General features: G+C 41.6%; 2 protein-coding genes and 1 pseudogene across 2 annotated transcripts; all 3 read right to left on the bottom strand.

Annotated features, from left to right (window-relative positions):
• Window positions 1–400: 400 nt before the first annotated feature.
• LOC110736447 (wall-associated receptor kinase-like 1) lies at window positions 401–6,960 on the bottom strand. Its single transcript, XM_021916665.1, has 4 exons — window positions 4,961–6,960; window positions 2,224–4,166; window positions 1,996–2,112; window positions 401–1,736 (listed from the first exon to the last, which is right to left on the bottom strand). Exons 2-4 carry the CDS (start codon window positions 3,020–3,022, stop codon window positions 556–558), a joined length of 2,097 nt encoding a protein of 698 aa, XP_021772357.1. The 5' UTR covers window positions 3,023–4,166; window positions 4,961–6,960; the 3' UTR covers window positions 401–555.
• Window positions 5,122–8,545, bottom strand: LOC110737220 (annotated as a pseudogene).
• Window positions 8,546–8,636: 91 nt separating this feature from the next.
• Window positions 8,637–11,127, bottom strand: LOC110737219 (putative wall-associated receptor kinase-like 16). The gene is made up of 3 exons (XM_021917588.1): window positions 10,299–11,127; window positions 10,064–10,183; window positions 8,637–9,820 (listed from the first exon to the last, which is right to left on the bottom strand). Exons 1-3 carry the CDS (start codon window positions 11,125–11,127, stop codon window positions 8,637–8,639), a joined length of 2,133 nt encoding a protein of 710 aa, XP_021773280.1.
• Window positions 11,128–20,224: the final 9,097 nt, after the last annotated feature.

The following is a 20,224-nucleotide window of genomic DNA, read 5'->3' as shown; positions in this document are numbered from 1 at the left end:
AATTTTTGAATGATTTCCATATAATCTTATTTTGCTCATTAAATGATCAAATTTAGTTAAACATTTCATTGTACATTGCATGTCAAGAGCATCATACATCGAAATTGATGAATAAATCAAATTGCTCCTTCATTATTTATCGAAAATGACGACAAATTTGATTATGCAATTTGTCGTTGTGCTTTGAGGTTTTTAGGAGAATGCTCCGCCACTTGTGCAATTGTTAGATGTTTTGAGAATTTTAGAAAGAATTTTGGGGAATGATTTGCAGGAGAAATGAGTTGTTGGGTTTTGTGATGTTGGTTTGTTAATTGAGGTGGGATTATTGATTTAACCCTATTTTTTCCACTTATTTACGATAATGCCAAAATGGTATGGTGTGCTTTGCACTTTACAAGGCTAAACCAAGTATTGCAATGTAGTTAAATTATAAATAAATATATAAGAGTTACATTGCCTCATAGAAACGACTTAGTTTAACATAACTAAACCTATAATTAACTTCAACCTGAATTTCCATAAGATTCAAAAAGATTGGCGTACATGGTACAATGCTCATATGTGAAGAATCAATGCATATTCTTCCTGTGAAGAAAATGTGCTTGAGGTGAAGGGGGCTGTGTCCATCACACTTATATCAGCAACCGCTTGGTTCCATTCAGGGAACGTCTGCTGTATTGAAGAAGTTTCATTTCGCGATTGCAGCCCCTCGAGTACTATAGCAACTTCTTTCATAGTAGGCCTTTGCTTTCCGTTCAAGTTCAAGCATTCTTTAGCCAGGTTAGCCACAGCCTCTAGCTCCTCCTGCTTAGCCTCCTTTGAGACCTGAGGATCAAGGATATCAGACAAACGAGAATTCCCCGCCAAAAGAAGAAACTCCGTGGCCAGACTTCTCCATTCTTTAGACTTATCAGGAGAGATTGGCTTCTTGCTTGTCAATAGCTCAACAAGGACTACTCCAAAACTATAAACATCACTTTTTTCAGTGAATTGGTTGGATTGGAAGTACTCTGGATCCAAATATCCAAATGTCCCTTGAACTTGAGTAGTCAAGTGAGTCTGATCGATCAGTATAGTCCTTGAAGTGCCAAAATCGGAAACCTTTGCTCTGTATTTGTCATCCAAAAGTATATTTGAAGACTTGATATCTCTGTGGTAGATAGGAGTAGACGATGATGAATGAAGGTATGCGATTGCACCTGCTGATTCTGCAGCAATTTGCAAGCGCATTTTCCAAGGAACATGAAACTCTTCACTTGGGTTATGGATATGCTGAGAGAGTGTTCCATTTGGGATGAACTCGTAAACAAGAAGAGGTACTTCGGTTTCCAAACAGCACCCTAGAAGTTTAACCACATTTCTGTGGTTAATTTGAGAGAGGATAACTACCTCGTTTATGAAAGGCTCTAATTGGCTTTCATCAACTTTTTTGGATTTCTTAACTGCTATAACCCTTCCATCCGTCAGCATACCTTTGTAAACTGTACCTTGGCCACCCTGCCCAAGTATTCTGTTCTCATTGAAATTATCTGTGGCTACCTTTAATTCGCTGACAGTAAAAACTTTTGTTTTCTCCACAACACAATCATTGTAGCACATTTGTCTTTGTAACAGCAAACCACCATTTTGTTTGAAGTTCTTAGCTCTTAGTTTTATCTTCTTCCTTCTCTTCAAAATCTGCCACAACCAATAGCAACCTAGAGACGCCAATAATGATCCTATGCCAATACTCAATCCTGCAAACAAAACGTTCTGCATAAGCATCTATTTTCTTATCATAAACTCATTTATGAGCAATGATACACCTTTCTATTTGTTTATTAATTCTGTCATATGTATCTAATACTAGTATTAAATTTGAGGTTCAACAATTTCCTTAAGCCTTAACCTTCGTACCTTGTCATCTGACATAGCGTTATAAATATTCAAAGTAATTGCTTATGATAATGAACTAAATGAGATAATGCCATGTGAACAATGAAGTCCAAATGTTACCTAGAACAACTCCCAGAAGGTGCGCCCTGCTCTTTTTAGGAATATAACACCCAACATCCATATAATCATCAGAAATGACGTAACAATCACCTTTGCAGCTTGCACAACGTGGCGACTCTGCCAAAAAAAAAAAAAAAAAAAAAAAAGGTATGGTTCCATAAAAAAAACCTTCAATTTTAGGGTGGTGGTGGTTTGGGGGGGGGGAGGAAGTTGGTTAGTCAAACTTACCTTGGCATCCATTAGGAAGATAAGGATTACCACCTTGTCTTTGCGGGCATTTACATGTGTAAACACCATTAGCTTGATGCATGTTACAATTGCCAGAACTGGACTCATTTAAGAATTGATTAGGTAAATAAAAATATTTCCAATCAAGATTAACCGGTACATGACTTCCATTGCTGACTAGGGACAAAAGTGATTGCTGAGGGTTAGACGATTCAAGATTATTCAAGAAATCACGGTTTGCTAATAAGACATAGCTGCAAGTCCCATTTGTTCGGGTGATGTTCACACTGTAAATAGTTAGAGGATAGGGGAGACCAGATAGGCAAATCGATTCCTGGGATGTTGTATTGTCCCTAATTTGACTATTACAAACTGATCCACAATGAGCCGCTACATTTTCCCCACCATTGATATAAGAAGTCCCTACACAATTAACAGGAGCAAAATCATTGTAAATGGAGGAGAAACTATACGGGCTTCCACCCAAATTAGCACTTGTCCATGTTGTATCTCGTGCAGTACAGTTAGCAACGGTTGGAGCATTGATTATCACTTGTGATGAACTTAAGGAAATTTTAAGCACCTGAAGACTGAATTTGGTGAGCATTGGATTTGAAGTGTTACATGTAATTTCATACCATTCATTGTAATAGCACCTTGAACCAATACCAAATGGATATGGAATAGTAACATTTCCGCACTTATCTGGACAACCAGGTTTTGCCATTGGTGGAGCTGCATCGACTATATCTCTTGATAGCCATAGGACAAGTGCCAGTGTTGCAAGCATCATATCCATGGTTGCCACCTTACTACGTACCCAATTCACCTATAGCAAATTCGATCTATGTTTGTGATTTTTTGTATTAGCAATGCAGCAGGCCTTTAGGACTCAAGGCAAGACATTGAACCAAAATATCAACAAAATTTACAAGATGTGAATAGTCAATCATTAAAGCTAATAATTCAGCTTCCCTGGCCCACTTCCTGACAAAATACACTTAGAAACCAATTAGGAAGTAATAAGCTAGCTGAATAGTATTGATTATTGACTAGCTAGAATACTTGATATAGGAGACCAAACTGTTTATACACTTGCTGATGGAATATTCATCAACCTGGATCACCTATTAATAGTTAATAAAACTGCCATTGAATGATCAGAAAACATTAAGTCATGAAGTACTTCCAAACCAAACTGATATACATTCTTGCAGAAAAGTTATAGATAAAGTTATGTAAACAAATTTATGTAACCTGCTGCAAGTGTTACAACTCTACCCACTTATGAAAAAGCTAGCATATCTCAAGAAGCTCTATCAAAATTAAGAAATTAAGAAGTTATGTACTCCATAGTTCTTATTAAACCCTAGTAGAGTGATAAGAAATTAAGAAGAGAGGTTTTTTTTTTTTTTTTTTTGGTGGTCTCACTACTGGATCGTTCATCGGTCTAAAATCGGATCAAACTAGAATGAGTATAACTGTAAAATGGAAAATTCAAGTCCTGAAAAGAAGATCAATTGTGGTAGGATAGAAGCTTTTGATCCTACCATATTCCGGTGGTCTAAAGTTATGCAAAGCTTGGTATAGTGGGAAAGTTTGCATCTCACGACCAATAAGTGTTTTTAAAAAAATATTAAAAAACAAAAACTTAAACCAATTAATTGTCACTTCTGACAACGTTAAGGAAATTTTTAGCACCTGAAAATTGATTTTGGTAAGAATTGGATTTGAAGTGTTACATGTAATTTCATACCATTCATTGTAATAGCACCTTGAACCAATACCAAATGGATACGGAATAGTAACATTTCCGCACTTATCTGGACAACCAGGTTTTGCCATTGGTGGAGCTGCGGCTACTATATCTCTTGATAGCCATAGGACAACTGCCAGTGTTGCAAGCATCATATCCATGGTTGCTAGCTTACCACCCAATTCACCTAAAGCAAATTCTGTGTTAGTGAATTTTAGTATCAGCAATGCAGCTGGCCTGTAGAATTCAAGGGCAAAACATAGAAACAAAATACTCCGTATCAACAAAATTTATAAGACGTTAGTAGTCAATTAATAAAGATAATAATTCAGCTTCCCTGGCCCACTTCCAGAAAAAATTACACTTACAAAACAATTAGGATATATAATTAGCTAGCTCCACAATATTGACTATGACACTTAATCTAGGAGACCAGACTGCTTTTGTATTTGAGAAATGGAAAATTTATCCACCTGGATCACCTTCTTAATAGTAAATACAGCCGCCATCAAATAATCAGAAAACATAAAAGTCATGAAATCTTCCAAACCAAATTGATATACAATCTTCCGGAAAGACATCATAATCTACATCATATGACACAAATCTTTTCAATTCAGCTAAAACTGTAAATTTTAGTAATAGGTCAACATGATTTTACCAGCCAAAATTAATGAACTGTGCATAATTCAAATATCTAAAACATATTTATAGAAAAAAGTAGCCCAGAAAAGCCAAAGGTTCTGTAAGTGTATCTGTGTATCAGTGTCTGTAATTCTAAATTTAAACCTGAATTTCAGACAAGACCGTGAAATATCACACAGTTCAGGAGGCCACTAGGATGTTAATTTTACAAAATGTCGCATATTCGCAAACAATATACAGATAAATCAGGGAGCCAAGAATAGCTATGTACTTAGGAAGCATTAAAAACTCTACACATAACGTTCACACATCAAGCACGAAAATGGATAACTACACCTGATTTCCAACTTGAGAATTGGGGAAAGACAAATCATGACTGGCTCCAGGTTCCTTTTGTTATCCTTCACATCTGCCATAATCTTTTGGTCAGAAAAGAGGTTAGACTGCAAGAAGCATCAGCAGCAGATTTTAAGAGAGATGAAAGATTAGAATCATGCTTAGCCAATTCAGATTTCTTTGATTCATGTCCATACCAATCTGGGCAATTCCAATACAATCTACCATTTTCGTAATGAACTGCCTATCTACTAAAAAGTTAAAAATAGTGCAACAATCAGATAGTATTTCAATAATTATAGATAAAGTTATGTAAACAAATTTCTGTAACCCGCTGTAAGTGTTACAACATCACCCACTTCTGAAAAAGCTAGCATATCTCAAGGAGCTCTATCAAAGGGTCATGTATCATTGTAACAAGTATCCCATTCAGCTTCCTTTGCATCCTTGGCAGCTGTTTCTGAGCAGAAAGGATTGGCCGACACTGATTTCATCACTCTCCTCTACACACAATATTGTTCATGACCCCAGAGCTTCATATAGCCATGCAATTAGCTCTCATTTGAAGTGACAATCACCACTCAAATGGCCAGCACGATTCACTACAAGCATGATGAGCACAATTAGCCCAATTCAATTTTTTTGCAATACAATCATCATAAGCATGAATGAGCTCATAGATCAGAACTTGATCGACCTCATCTTGCATGTTCATATTATTGCTAAATACCATTACCCCTCCACCAAGTATATAACCACCACTAACTTTCTGCTTACAATCAACAGCTTTTAATAAAGTTGTCTCCAATGTTACACCCAGAATTTTTCCAAATGTTGCATCAGAAACTTCTCTGAAACATCTTTTGGCACTCTTCCACAGTTACACCATCACCATACACAACTGAAGGAAAGCTATTTGTCGCCCCCTTATCATCGTCTGCCTCACCTCCTGGATATGATGTGCCATGAAAGAAGCAAACTAATCTTAAAACTCATCAGTGATTAGACTGATTGCAAACCAAACCCCCCAACAGCCGAACAATCAAGTCTTAACCCACCAAATCTACAACAGGTTTTTCTAAAATGGAAGGAAAAAATAGATGTTAAACCCTTATCAAGAAATTGGCTTCAATGAAAGAGATGTTTATATTAATCAATACACAGCCAGAAACGTACAGCGATTCAAATACGTTTACTCAGTTAAACAAAGCCAGATATTAACATTGAAAATGCAGACATTAAACTTCAATTTGTGATTAAAATATACAAAATTGAAATCAATATACCTGGACTGCTGGACAACCCAATACAAATGAATCAAATTTAATCATTCCCATCACTATATAAGATCATAAATTATTGGTTTGTAAGAAATGCCCAAATGCAATACATAAATCATATACCCAAACCCTTAATTGTCAATTAATTCATCATTTATTCATCAATCTTTCAGTTTAAAATTCACAAAATTAGAAAAAAAAAATAAAAAATTATTCAAAGTTTTGACGCTGCAAGAAGAAAGAGGAGGGAGAGTTAAGCAGTGAAACAAAGTAAAAGAACTATTTACCAAAAGCGAGTGACTCTAAATTCGATCAATCTCGAAAAAGTTTGAATTTGGCCGGGATTTCAGAGAGGTTGCGGTGGTGGACTGGTGGCGAAATGAAGTGAGTGAGACTGTGAGAGTGACTCAATGAAGAACGCTAAATTACCAATTAACCCTCAATCCTTTTTTTTTTTTTTTTTTTTTTAAAGGAAGTCGTTCACTCCTTTGTAACTTAATCTTAAAGAAGAATTTATGTTTTAAAAAAATAATATATTTTCTTCGTCTCATAATACTTGACACAATTCTCATTTTTGTCCATCTGACAATACTTGACACGTTACCATTAATAAAATAATGTTCCTACATTCTCTCTCTCTTCACTACCCCACCCCTACTTGTTGTTTTCTTGCAATATAAAAATACAAAAGAAAATTATTTATATAATAAATAAATGTTTTAAATGGACTCACTTGTATTTTTCTTAAACTACGTGTCCACCCTAATATCTCAAGTATTATGGGACGGAGGGAGTACTACGTAAATAAATTGTGTGTTGATGGAAAAAGTGAAAATAAAAATTGAAATAAAACATCAATTGACAAGCTTAAAGAATATACATTAATTAACACATGATTTTGTCAAATATTTCTAAATTAATATCAATTTACAAAAGATAATAAATTCTTATATTTAGCCTTTAAATTTTCATATATCAACAACTTTATTATCTTAAAATTAAATTAAAAAGTGTACATAACTATGACTCCTTAAGGCATGGAAGATTAGTTCAAGCTTTTAGAGCTTGTTATACCTTTATAATTACTAATCAAAAGTTTTATACTTCGTACCTATACATTAGTAGATATAATAATTTTTTATTTTTAAGGTAAGGAAAATAATTACTAAGAGGTCTACCTTTTGAGAGAAATTCCTAATGTAAAGTACACGTGTATGATATGGTTTTTACTATACATTTTGATATAAAATTACACTTTTGTCTTACATAAAGAAGATAGCACATGGAGAACACTTGAGATACATACAGCAGTTAGCTAGCAGTACATCTGTACAAATGACAGGAATTTGGGAGTTTGGCCAGATTGAAAGCTACACACGGCTCTTGCCAAATTCCTGGTAAAAGGTCAAAATCACATTTGCATGAGATATATGTAGTTAAGATTGCAAGAGGAGTTTGATGTTAGGTGTGATTTCAAGCATAAAAAATATGATTTGCTTGGCTCATAACATATTCATGAACTCTGAATCTTAAAAAATAATGTGTGATGAAAATTTGCATATCACAAGTCCTTGTAATGCAAAAATGCCCCTATTAAATCGCAAGTTTGTTGGAGTTCATAGTTTAGATCAAGTTGTTGAGTTAGTTTTATTGTTTGCTTAGTTTGAGGAAGTTTGTTATTAGCTTGTAAATATGTTGTATACATACTTCAAGTTTATACTATTTTCGTTTAACACAATAATAACAAAAACACTCATTCACTCTTCCTTTCTCATCTCTCTACTGACTACACTCAAGCTTAGCTCCGATATAAGAATATTATAGCTAGGGATTGAAAGAAGAATCCAACTTATCAGTATGAATTGCTCCGTAGTAATTAAGGAAAGGCGCTAAGCAGTTTTGAAATCAACTAACTATTGTAATTGAGTAATTAAGTTAAAAGAGACTAGGAGCTAGTCAGTTGTTTTTATGAAAATAAAATTTAGTTATAACAATTTTTTTGTAATAATTACTTGCATTGCAATCCCTTTACGTAAGACAACATTACTAATTCCTGAAGAACTAGTCAACTCAAAGCAGAAGACAGAAAGAAAGCAAGCTACATGAAGCAGAACGGCTACATGCAAGAAGTGTTCTTGTAAACAAATATTAAGAACTCGAAAACAGTTATCTTAACAACTAAGGATAGACCGATAATCTGACCTCCAAAGATATAAAAATGCATTCTGCTCTGGAAACGTGATTTTGCACTTATCTCAGTGTCTGTAATCAATAAAAATTTCTGACAGTTGATGCACCCCTGCATACTGTTTTGAAACAATACAACTCGCAGTCATAAGACTAATAACAAAGTATACTTACACTATGGATATAAGATATACTATGTACTTTACAAGCTAGCGAGGAGAGCATATCTCAATAATCATATCCTTCTCAAAAGTCAACTGACAAGATGAATTCTGGTCTATGGAGGGCTGAAAAAGCCGATGTTCACTTAACAAGCCATGGATCTCATTGTTGCCTTGAATAAGCTGATGATCCTGTGTCTGCTTACATAATCCATCTAACACACTTGCAAATTCCTTCATGGATGGCCGATCATCACCTTTTACACTAAGGCATTGGGCTACAAGATTTCCGATAGTAATAAGCTCCTCAGGAGATGCTTCCTTCATGAGTTGAGGCTCAAGGATATCAAAATACTGATTGTTCTTGATTGCACTAATGAAATGCATTGCTAAGTTTCTATCTTCCAGTCCGGTCTCCCAGGAAACTGGTTTTCTCTTTGTTAATAGTTCAACAAGAACTACACCAAAGCTGTAGACATCACTCTTCTCAGACAGATGACTTGTAAGAAAATACTCTGGATCAAGATACCCAAAAGTTCCTTGCACCAGGGTGGTAACTTGAAATTGATCAATGGGGACTAACCTGGAAACTCCAAAATCCGCTATTTTTGCTGTGAAATTATCATCCAAGAGAATGTTGGAAGACTTGATATCTCTATGGATGATGGGCATTGAAGCTGCAGAGTGCAGATAAGAATTTGCATTGGCAGCCTCAGTTAAAATTTTCAGACAGTTTTCCCATGAAAGCCAACGTGCACCATTATTGTGTATGTGATCGAAAAGAGTTCCATTGGAAACAAATTCATAGACCAACAAAGGGACTTCAGTCTCCAAGCAACATCCTAAGAGTTTTACCACATTTCGGTGGATAATCTGGGTTAGGATTACCACCTCATTGATGAACTGCTCGACTTGACTCTGATCACTTACCATGGATTTTTTAACTGCAACTGCTTGGTCATTTGGTAAAATCCCCTTATACACTGTACCAAAACCACCACGTCCAAGAATGTTATGCTTGCTGTAATTGTTGGTGGCTTCCCTCAACTCGTGAGTAGTAAATATTCTTGTTGAATCATTGCTGCCTTGATTCAAAGAAAGCCGTTGTTTCAACAAAAAACCACCATTTTGGTGGAAGAATTTCTCTTTCATTTTCATATGCTTCCGTTTCTTAATACAAAGATATATGCAGCTTATGTTTCCAGTACACAACGATAAGCCAATGATTGAACCTGCATGAAGCACTTAAAAGGCTCATCACAGTCTTACATTCATATATGCTTAACATAAGTTTCAAACAGAGAAAAAAAAAATGATAATAATGCATGTAGCACTACTAATTTATCTGTTGCAATCCTTATTTTGTCTTTCATGGTAGTCTAAATGATACTCCTTGATTAATAACAGTAGAACCTTTTTTTTTTTTTTTTTTTTTGAAACATAATAACAGTAGAACATAAGTATGAAACACTTACCACCAAGAAGAACCAGAAGGACCAACCTTGTATAAGCTTTATCTTCATTGCATCGGACACAGAGATAATGGTTCCCTTGCTTGGTGCACCCTAGCTTACATTCCTTGCATTCTTTAGGGACTGATTAAATTAGGAAAAGTGAACTAAATCAGAAATTGTAATTAGGCAGCGATTAATTTTTTCTGAAATGATGTAGTATATAAGAGATAAGAGAGTAAGGATCTTTAATGCTTACCTTGGCACCCATATGGAAGATAAGGATTCCCAAAAGTTCCATAATTGCAATAGCAATCATACTTATCTGGAGGGCCTTGACAATTTTTGTTTGGGTCATCAGCGGGCATTGTTATGTTTCCGGGTGTCCATTCCAGTACTGTCGGGACTACTGCAAACTTAGAGAGACTTGGATCAACAGCCTCGCTGATAATTGATGAGGTTCTATTCATTAACATGGTGTTTGTGCAGTCATTAGTACCATTACCAAAGTTGAAAATGTTCATGCTGTAGAAGTCAAGTGAAGCAGGAAGATTAAAGCTGCAACACCCACGGCCAATGCAGTCATTCGTTATCATAGGGCTCTTATCACAAACTGTTGCACACCCTCCTATGATCTTATTGCTTCTATCTAACAAGAGGGTGCTACTCCCACAACCCCCAACAAAAAGAGAATTGTACCCTGCCGTAAACAAATAAGGAGTTACCCTAAGATCGATGCTGCTTATATTTGTATCTAGGATGCTGCAGGTCTTCTGCAGCGGAGTTTTTACTGTTATAGTGTTCTGAACCAAAGTATGAATACTTATCTGTTCAACCTCAAGGTTAAATTCATTCAGAAAAAGTTTTGGGTGCAACAAAGAGGTATTGCAAGTAAGCGAGTATGGTAGGCTGTGGTAGCAATCATCCCCTATTCCAAATGGGTATGGAATGCTTACATTCCCACAGATATCCTGGCAGCCAGGCTTTGCTATGGGAGGATCAGCTGTTATCAGTAATGCCACCGTCAACGATGGGTGCACCCACGTACACAGAGCTACAATGATGAGCTGAAACAAGTAGTAAAACATTATTCCTAAGATTTTTAAGCATGAAATAGACAGCATATAAAAGATGTAAGGGGCATTAGTTATTGTTTGGGTCCAATTTAGTCCAATTGGGCCTAAGCACTAAATGATCCAATTAAAAGCCCAAGGTCAGGGTTCAACTCTCCAAATTGTGCTAAAGTCAAAGGTCAGCCCACAAAGCAAGCCAATTGGGCTAAGGCCCAACCTCTCCATGTATGATGAGGTATAAAGCCATCATATTGATACATTCTCATTCATATTCAGATATTCATATTCTAATTTCATTCATAGATTCATACATTCTGAGATATTCCACAAAAGCCTCAAGCTACAAGCTCTCTTGCATAGTGTCTTCTTCTTACACATTGTACTGACTTTAGCATCGGAGGGGCCTTCCTCGGCAACACCCCCGAGGCTAGTTTACGTGTGTTTACTGTGCAGGAAACCTTCGGCCCAACATAACTTGGACCGAATCCAGTCTTCTCCATTTCAGCGGACCTTCGGCAAGGTCCCATTGTTTTCACCCGAAACAATTTGGCGCCGTCTGTGGGGAAGACTTTCAAAAATCTTTAAGCCAAATTCCTAACCAAGATCATCCTGCAATTATCTTAGCAGCAATGGCTAGGAACCGCAAGAGCAAAAGCCTCCGTCAAGGAGCGGGCGAAAAGCCTAAAACCCCTACACCATCGCCCTCGCCGGACCGGAACTCTCCCAAGGGTGCCGGCTCGGAGGGAGGATCATACAAGGAGGATTCCCTATCTCCCGTAATTCAAGACTCTCAATATAAGCCGGTCCACTCTCGGTCTAGCAGGGGTCAGTCCGATCATAGGACATATTCAGTGTCCCAAAGCCAACCATCGGCTGCGCGCCCTCATTCCCACACTCGGCCGAGGACCCCTTTGACGGGGCCCAGCTCGGAAGAGGTGGCAAGAGCGCTGGCAGTACTCATGGAGGCGATGAGGGCACAAAATATGCCACCACCTCGTGATCGAACTCCTCCGCATACCCGGCATCAGCGGAGGAAGTTAGACCATGATGGTGGGAAGCTTCCTTCCTTCCGGGAGCTGGAAGAGTGGGAGGAGAATTCTTGGAAAAATGAAAAACAGAGGAAAAAGAACCCTCAATTTTTAAAAGGATCCTCATCCTCAAGACCAGAAGCGCATAAGAGCAGCAGCTCAGCTTCTCGGCCAGAATCTACTCACCGAGAACCTGAGACTGTTCGCAGAAGCGTCCTTGACCGACTCGGCGGCCAGGAACCGAGCGTGCGTAGTCGCCTCTCGTTCCCTGCAGCCGAGGCCCAGACTTCCCAGCCAGGGACGAAAACCACTCCTACCTCTCTAAGAGGGCGGAGCGCGGTCCCTTCGGCCAGGAACAAGGGCAAGGCCATTATGCTACCCGCTAGTTCACCATTCGAGCAATGGATACTGGAAGAGCGCGTACCCACGGTTAAAATCCCTTCGCACATCACATATGACGGGACCACGGATCCGAAGGACCACGTGGCCTCGTATGAGACTCATATGCATCTTTGCCCCAGATCCGAGGCGACTTGGTGCAAATATTTCCCAACCACTCTCAAGGGGGTCGCGCAAGCGTGGATCTCCAAGGGAGTAAGGCAAGGCTCCATAACAGGGTGGGATGATCTGTCCTCCAACTTCAGGAGCAAGTTTTCCACGGCAAACCGCCGAGAGAAGACTACCGCAGAGCTCATGAGTCTGCAACAGGGGGAAACCGAAAGCCTCCGAGACTACCTGACCCGTTTCAGTAACGAGTCATCAAGCGTCTCCCAGCTGGACCAGGGGCTAGCCGTTTTCGCAATGCAGAATGGCCTTCAGCCAGGAAAGTTCCTAGACTTCATGGTCATGCATACCCCGCAGACTTTGGAGGAAGCTCTTAGTGCTTCGGATAAGTTCATCCGAGCCGAAGAATGGAACAAAGCGAAAACCCAACCTCAATCCGGGGGAGGGAAACAGAGGCAAATACCCTTGTCTGAAGGCCAAGGCCATAAGGCAAAGGGAAAGTCAAAGGCCCCGGAGCAATCTTTGGCCAACGACCCAAAGAAGGAAAGATTTGCCTCATACACAGGCAGATACGAGTCCTACACTCCGCTCTCTCTTCCACGCGCCAAAATTTACAGTGTGACGAAGGAGGAGCAGAGTTACCGAAAGCCGAGACCACTCCCAGAGTGGTATCAGCGAAAAAATAAAAATCAGTGGTGTGAGTTCCACGAGTCTTCGGGCCACAACACTGAGGAGTGTATCCAGCTGAAGGACCAGATAGAGGACATGGTCCGGAAGGGATACTTGAAAAAATATATCGCGGATCACCGCGAGAAAAAAGAATCCGAGAGGTCAGCAAAGGACCCTCGGCAGGACCTTGATTTCCCCCGGAAAAACAGTAAAAAGCCGGAGGGGAAATTCCCTCCGATCAATGTTATCTCGGGAGGAATATACTCTCGGAGGGAGCACAAGCGCCACCTTAGAGCTTTGACTCACCAGGTGAACAACGCTGACATTCAATCTCCCCAGTCGCCGGTGCCGAACATGACGTTCACAGCCGCCGACTGCCGGGGGATTACGTTCCCTCACGAGGATCCGTTGGTGATCATCGCCACGGTGGCCAACCACGACGTCAGTAAGGTCCTTGTTGACGGTGGCAGTGGAGCAAACATTCTGTTCCGAAAGGCCTACAATCAAATTAAGCTGAAGCCCAAGCACCTTACGCCGGTACCCTATCCGGTATCCGGGTTCAATGGGGCTTCAACTTATCCAGATGGGAAGGTGACACTTCCTGTCACCATCGGTTGCGATGAGGCAGCCCGGAACGTCATGATTGAATTTTTGGTCATCGACGCTCCTTCAGTGTACAACGTGATTTTGGGGAGACCTATAATTCACGAGATCCAAGGGGTCGTCTCAACTTATCATCAGCTGATGATCTACGTCTCAGACGCCGGCTTCCCCGAAAGGATACAGGGCAACCAAAAGGACGCCCGAAGGTGCAACTACCTCAAGCCATCCAGTAGTCGCCCAGATGACGACAAGGATGAGGAGGAGAAAGAAAAAGAAAGAGAGCCAAGCACAAAAAAGCCGAAAGGCCTAAGTGCTTCGGCCCAAGGATCTAAGCCCAGAGAAAAAGGGCCCGAAAGGGAAAAGGCTAGCTCTTCAGCTGAGCCGCAAGACTCAGAGAGCCAGCCGAAGAACACAAAGACTGGGACACCTGCTGACATTGGCAGCAGGCCAGATTCTGAAGAGTCCAGTCCATCGGCAATGGACATGGACCAACAGACTGAAACAGTCCAGTTGGCCGAAGGAGACGGTGAGAAATGTGTAGCAATTGGGATGGACCTTGATCCAAACACCCGTTGTGAACTTATTCAGCTCCTTCGGGACAACAGAGATGTGTTTTCTTTCTCGGCAGCTGATATGCCCGGGATAAGTTCAGACCTCATCTCCCATAAGCTTAATGTTGACCCGACGTGTCGACCAGTTAAGCAAAAGAAGCGGAATTACTCCGCCAATAAGAACCGAGACATCGCAGCCGAGGTCAAAAAATTGTTGGAGGCAGGGTTCATTGAACCTTGCCAATATCCAGAATGGCTGGCAAATGTGGTGATGGTTCAGAAGCCCAATGGTACCTGGAGGATGTGCGTTGACTTCACGGACCTAAATAAGGCTTGTCCAAAGGATTTCTATCCCTTGCCGAGAATCGATCAGCTAGTCGATTCGACAAGTGGCCACGCCTTGCTTAGCTTCATGGACGCATTCTCGGGGTATCATCAGATCTTTATGCACCCCGACGATCGAGCCAAGACAGCATTCGTCACGAACGCTGGGGTGTACAATTACAAAATGATGCCCTTCGGATTGAAAAATGCGGGGGCAACTTATCAAAGGCTGGTGGATCAAGTTTTCGCCGATCAAAAGGGCCGAAACATGGAAGTCTATGTTGACGATTCGATCGTCAAAAGCAAAAAACTAGAGGACCATGTAAAGGACCTGGCTGAAACTTTCGCCACCTTGAGAAAGCATCAGATGAAGCTGAATCCGAAGAAGTGTGTCTTCGGCGTGAAGTCAGGGAAATTCCTGGGGTTCATGGTCAGCAAAAGGGGGATTGATGCCAATCCCTCTAAAGTCAAAGCGGCGCTCGACCTTCCTGAGCCGAAAACGAAGCGGGATGTTTAGCGGCTCACCGGAAGAATGGCAGCCCTCTCGAGGTTCATTTCCAGAGCTTCGGATAAGGGGTTACCTTTCTTCAAAGCCCTAAAACTCCCGAAAACAAAAGAGCTCGTTTGGGAGGAAGAGCAAAAAGACGCCTTTAAACAGCTTCGGGAGCATCTGGCTCGACTCCCAACGCTGGCTAGCCCAGCTGAAGGAGAAACTTTATACCTATATGTGGCCGTTAGCCCAGCCACCATCAGCGCAGTATTGCTGAGGGAAGAGAGTAAGAGTCAGCAACCGATCTATTTCGTCAGTCATACACTGACGGATGCCGAGACCCGCTATCCTCTACTCGAGAAAGTCGCTTTCGCGGTAGTAGTAGCTGCTCGGAAGCTGAGGCCCTATTTTGATTGCCATCAGATAGTGGTCTTAACTGATCAGCCGTTGGAAAAAGTTCTCGGCAAGGTTGAAAAATCTGGTAGGCTAGCCAAGTGGGCTTTTGAGCTCACCGAATTCAGCATCAGCTACCGTCCGAGGGCTGCCATTAAGGCTCAGGCTCTAGCGGATTTCTTGGCCGAATGCTCATACCAAGAAGCGCTAGACAGTGAAAAGAAAGTCTGGACCGTGTTTACGGATGGGTCTTCCACCGAAAACGGTTCGGGGGCAGGAGTAGTGATAACTTCTCCCGAAGGCAAATCCTTTGAGTATGCACTAAAGTTTTCTTTTAAGGCCTCGAACAATGAAGCCGAGTAAGAGGCAGCAATCGCCGGCCTACAATTGTGCATCTCCTTGGAAGCCGATCATGTCTGCTTAAAAACAGACTCTCAACTAGTTGCATATCAGATCAGTGGCAGCTACGAGGCCAAAGAGCCCTCCATGATAGCTTATCTTGCCAAGATCAAATCAGTTATTGCAGAGCTGAAAACTTTTGAGGTTCAGCTGATCCCAAGGGGTCAGAATACTCAAGACGATGCACTCTCCAAACTTGCTAGTTCATCTTTTACCGAGCTGAACAGATCTGTATATGTAGAAGTGCGTCGAGAGAGAAGTGTCGACGAAGCACCTGAAGTGTGCTGCGCTGACCCAGAGCCTAGTTGGATGGACCCCATCCTAGCTTTCAAGCTTCGGGGAGAAACTCCTGAGGATAAAGCTTTGGCCTCCAAGATGAAGAGAACCAGTTCTAGGTTCATTGTCTTCAGGGGGGAACTTCTGAAAAAGTCCTTCTCAGCCCCATTGCTGAAATGCGTGGGACCAACAGATGCAGATTATATCCTACGGGAGATTCACCTCGGCATCTGTGGGAACCACATTTGGGGAAGAACCTTAGCCCACAAGGCATTAAGGGCTGGATATTACTGGCCCACCATGATCGCAGATGCTAAGGAGCTGGTTCGGAAATGCGAAAAATGTCAAAAATACGCTCCAGTTATCCATCAGCCAGCAAGGGATCTTCAGCCGATCCTTAATCCACTCCCGTTTGCCCAATGGGGACTGAATATACTGGGACCATTTCCAGAGGCTGTGTACCAGAAAAAATGGCTGATAGTTGGTGTCGACTATTTCAGTAAATGGATCGAGGCCGAAGCAGCCTCGAACATTACAGAGCAAACTGTGAGAAAATTTATCTGGCAGAATATCATCACTCGCTTTGGCATCCCGAGAGTATTTATCTTCGATCATGGGAGGCAATTTGATAACTTACCGCTGAAGCGGTATACAGATCAGTTCGGCATCAGACTGGCATATTCAGCGGTATGCCACCCGCAAAGTAACGGACAAGCCGAAGCTGCAAATAAACAGATCTTAAATGCCCTCAAGAAGAGGGTGGAAGATCAAAAGTCCAAATGGCTAGAGGAGCTCCCTGGAACCCTTTGGTCCCTTCGGACAACTGAAAAAGAGGCAACGGGCCACTCGCCTTTTGAACTGGTGTGTGGTGCCGAAGCCGTCCTTCCAGTGGAAATTGGCTCTGAGAGCCTTCGAGTGCACCACTTCTCGGCTGAGAATGAGCGACTGATGAGGGAATCTCTTGATTTCCTCGACGAAGTAAGAGACTCAGCCCGAGATAGAATGGCCGCCTATAAGCAGAGAATCAGCAAATTTTATAACCGAAGGGTCCATGCAAGGCCTCTCAAAATTGGAGACCTTGTCCTTCGGAATGCTGCTGCAGTTCAGAAAGGCCGAATCCATGGGAAACTCTCAGCTACATGGGAAGGACCTTATGAAATTTATGATGAGCTTCAGCCAGGGACATACCGACTTCGGCAGTTGGATGGAACTGAGTTGAAAAATCACTGGAACGCTGATGTACTGAAAAAATACCATGTGTAAACCCTTCGAGGCAGAACAATCTTTGTAAGTACATTTTGAACTAATGAAAGGCCTTGGAGCCGCCATTTATATAAATATTTACAACTTTTTATCCTTTCAAAATTTTCTTTGTTCTATCTACTCTTTAAGGGTTTTTTATTCAGCCTCGTCTGAAAACTTCGCTTTCGGGTAACTGGGTTTCAGATTGCTGACAAAACTCGTCTTTTTAAAGAACACTGGTCTTTCAGCTGAAGTCAAACTTCAGTAAGACTTGTTCTCCAAAGACATGAGTCCATGGACAATTCTGGGATATTGCCTTAACTGAGCCTTGTATCCCAGAGAGCCATTATCCGAAACACTGCCTTAAGTTGGCCCTGTGTTTCGGGTATCCATTTTTCAAAGATAGACAGAAAATCAAGGATAACAGCAACAGTTGAAAATTTTTAAATCAGCCCATGGACAATTCTGGGATATTGCCTTAACTGAGCCTTGTATCCCAGAAAGCTAATATCCAAAGCATTGCCTTCAGTTGGCCCTGTGTTTCGGATATCCAACTTTCAGATGAAGTCAATCTTCAGTAAGACTTGTATCCCAGAAGCATTGCCTTCAGTTGGCCCTGTGTTTCGGATACCCATTTTGAAGAAGTGAAGAAATTGCTTATTCAGCTGAAGTCATACTTCAATTTCTGGGGGGGCAAGAAGCAATATCAGTGCAAGTATGTTCGGCAGAATTGAAGAAACAGAAACAGTAAAGCATTCAAAAATAAAGCAACTGAAGAAAAGAGCATCAGATTAATATTTCATGCTCAAAAATTGAGCTACAAGTTCAATAATTCAGTATCGGCAGCCGCCCACAAGCGGAAAATAACAGCTGCCGAAATACGTACGTAAGCAAAAAAAAATAAAACTGCTGTACGACAAGGCAAGCTGAAGCAAAAAACAAGGCAAAAAATTCAGAAAGCGGCAAGTCTAAAGTTAAGCACATGATGAACCGCAAGATTCTGAAGACGACTGCCCGAGTTCCTATGCTTCAGCCTGAGGATCAGACTGATCAGCGTTGAGCCCCATGGTGGCCTCAGCCCCAGCAGCAGAAGAAGCGGGCTTTGCACTCTGCCGAGCCTCCCTTTCCCTCTGTTCAGCTTCCAACTCCATTCTCTCAGCTTCCTCTTCGGCTTCCTCAGCCTTAAGGATTTCAGCTTCGGCTGGAGTTGCATACTTCATATGAGGGTCTTCGGGATTCTGGACCCACTCAGCACATTTAGACCAGTCCAGCTTCGGCTCAGCATGAAGGCAGACTCTTCGGCATACTCGGAACCCGTTTCTGAAACCCATCTCATATTCCTCTTGGGTATAGACACGGACTTTGAGTAAAGCCTCAGCATCAGCCAGCTTCTTCTGGGTCTCCTCCAAGTCTTCCTTGGATTTCTTAAGCTCATCAGCGAGCTTGGAGGAGGAACCTTTCAGCTCATTCAGCTCTTGCTGAATTTGGAAAGCCTTTGTCTGAGCTTGGGCCACTTCAACTTTCTGGATCATCAGTTGATCCTCAGCCTCTTGGAATTTAGCTCTTTGGGCTTCAGCAGCAGCAGCAGCCTCTGAGAGTTGGACATCTTTGGCCAGGAGCAGCTCTTCAGCAGCCATTCGGCTGGCTTCAAGAGCCTCTAGACGTTGCTGCACTTCAGCTTGTGCAGCAGCTCCTTCCTGAATTCGGCTCTCAACAGCAGCCTTGAATTTGGAGACGTCCACTCCCATATGCTCCTGGAGGAATTTTTCCCCTTCCATCAGTGGGGGAAAAACTTCCCTCTCCATAGCGTCGCAGAAGGTTTTGAGGGCTTCAGCAGCTCTTTTCTCATACTCCTCACCCTTCTGCTGCTTCTCTTCAGCTGCTGCTTGCTTCAGCTTAGCAAGCTTTAATTCCTCTTCAGCCACCTTCTTGTCGTGCACAGCAGCGTCTACCCTATCTTGTAGGGTATCTATCAGCTCTACAGTGAGAGTCTGATTGTGCACGAACTGAAAACAGGAAGACAAAAAAAAACAATAATAAATAAAAAAAAAATATATATATAGAGCTGAATTTCAGAGGAAATGAAGACAAGGAAAATTACCTGCATCATCAGCAGTTGGTTAGACCTGGCTGGGTCAGGAACTGATCTGCTGGATTCGCCCATCCCAGCAGTGGCCTTCAGCGACCAGATCCTTGCCCTGTCTACTTCGGACATGCCAGCAAAATCGTCGAAGTAGGCTGCAGCTCCTTCTCGGTTCTGACCCCATATGAGGTCCCAGATGTGGTCTGGGATTGGAATTCGGGGGGCCGAGAAACCCATTTCTCCAGAATGCAGAGTCTGGAAAGAAGGGAAGGATGACGATGGAGCTTGATTAGCTTTGGTTGTCTCAGCATCATCCTTCTCAGAGGAGTCAATTACTATGACCTCCTCTTCTTCAGGGGTGAGGACAAAAGCCTCAACCTCTCTTGCGATGTCTGCCGTGAAGCCCTCAGCACTGGACATCACGGCATCCTTATTTTCGTGCTCAGCAGCACTCTTCTTGATTTCTTCTTGGACCCCTCCCTTAGGTTCGGGAGTTCTCTGATCCACCTCCATCTCAGGAGGTGGCGGAGGGGTCTTTTGAGGTGATTGG

Source organism: Chenopodium quinoa, unplaced genomic scaffold (assembly GCF_001683475.1).
Source record: "Chenopodium quinoa cultivar QQ74 unplaced genomic scaffold, ASM168347v1, whole genome shotgun sequence".
NCBI classification, from domain to species: domain Eukaryota; kingdom Viridiplantae; phylum Streptophyta; class Magnoliopsida; order Caryophyllales; family Amaranthaceae; genus Chenopodium; species Chenopodium quinoa.
This window is presented reverse-complemented; position numbering and strand designations above follow the sequence as displayed.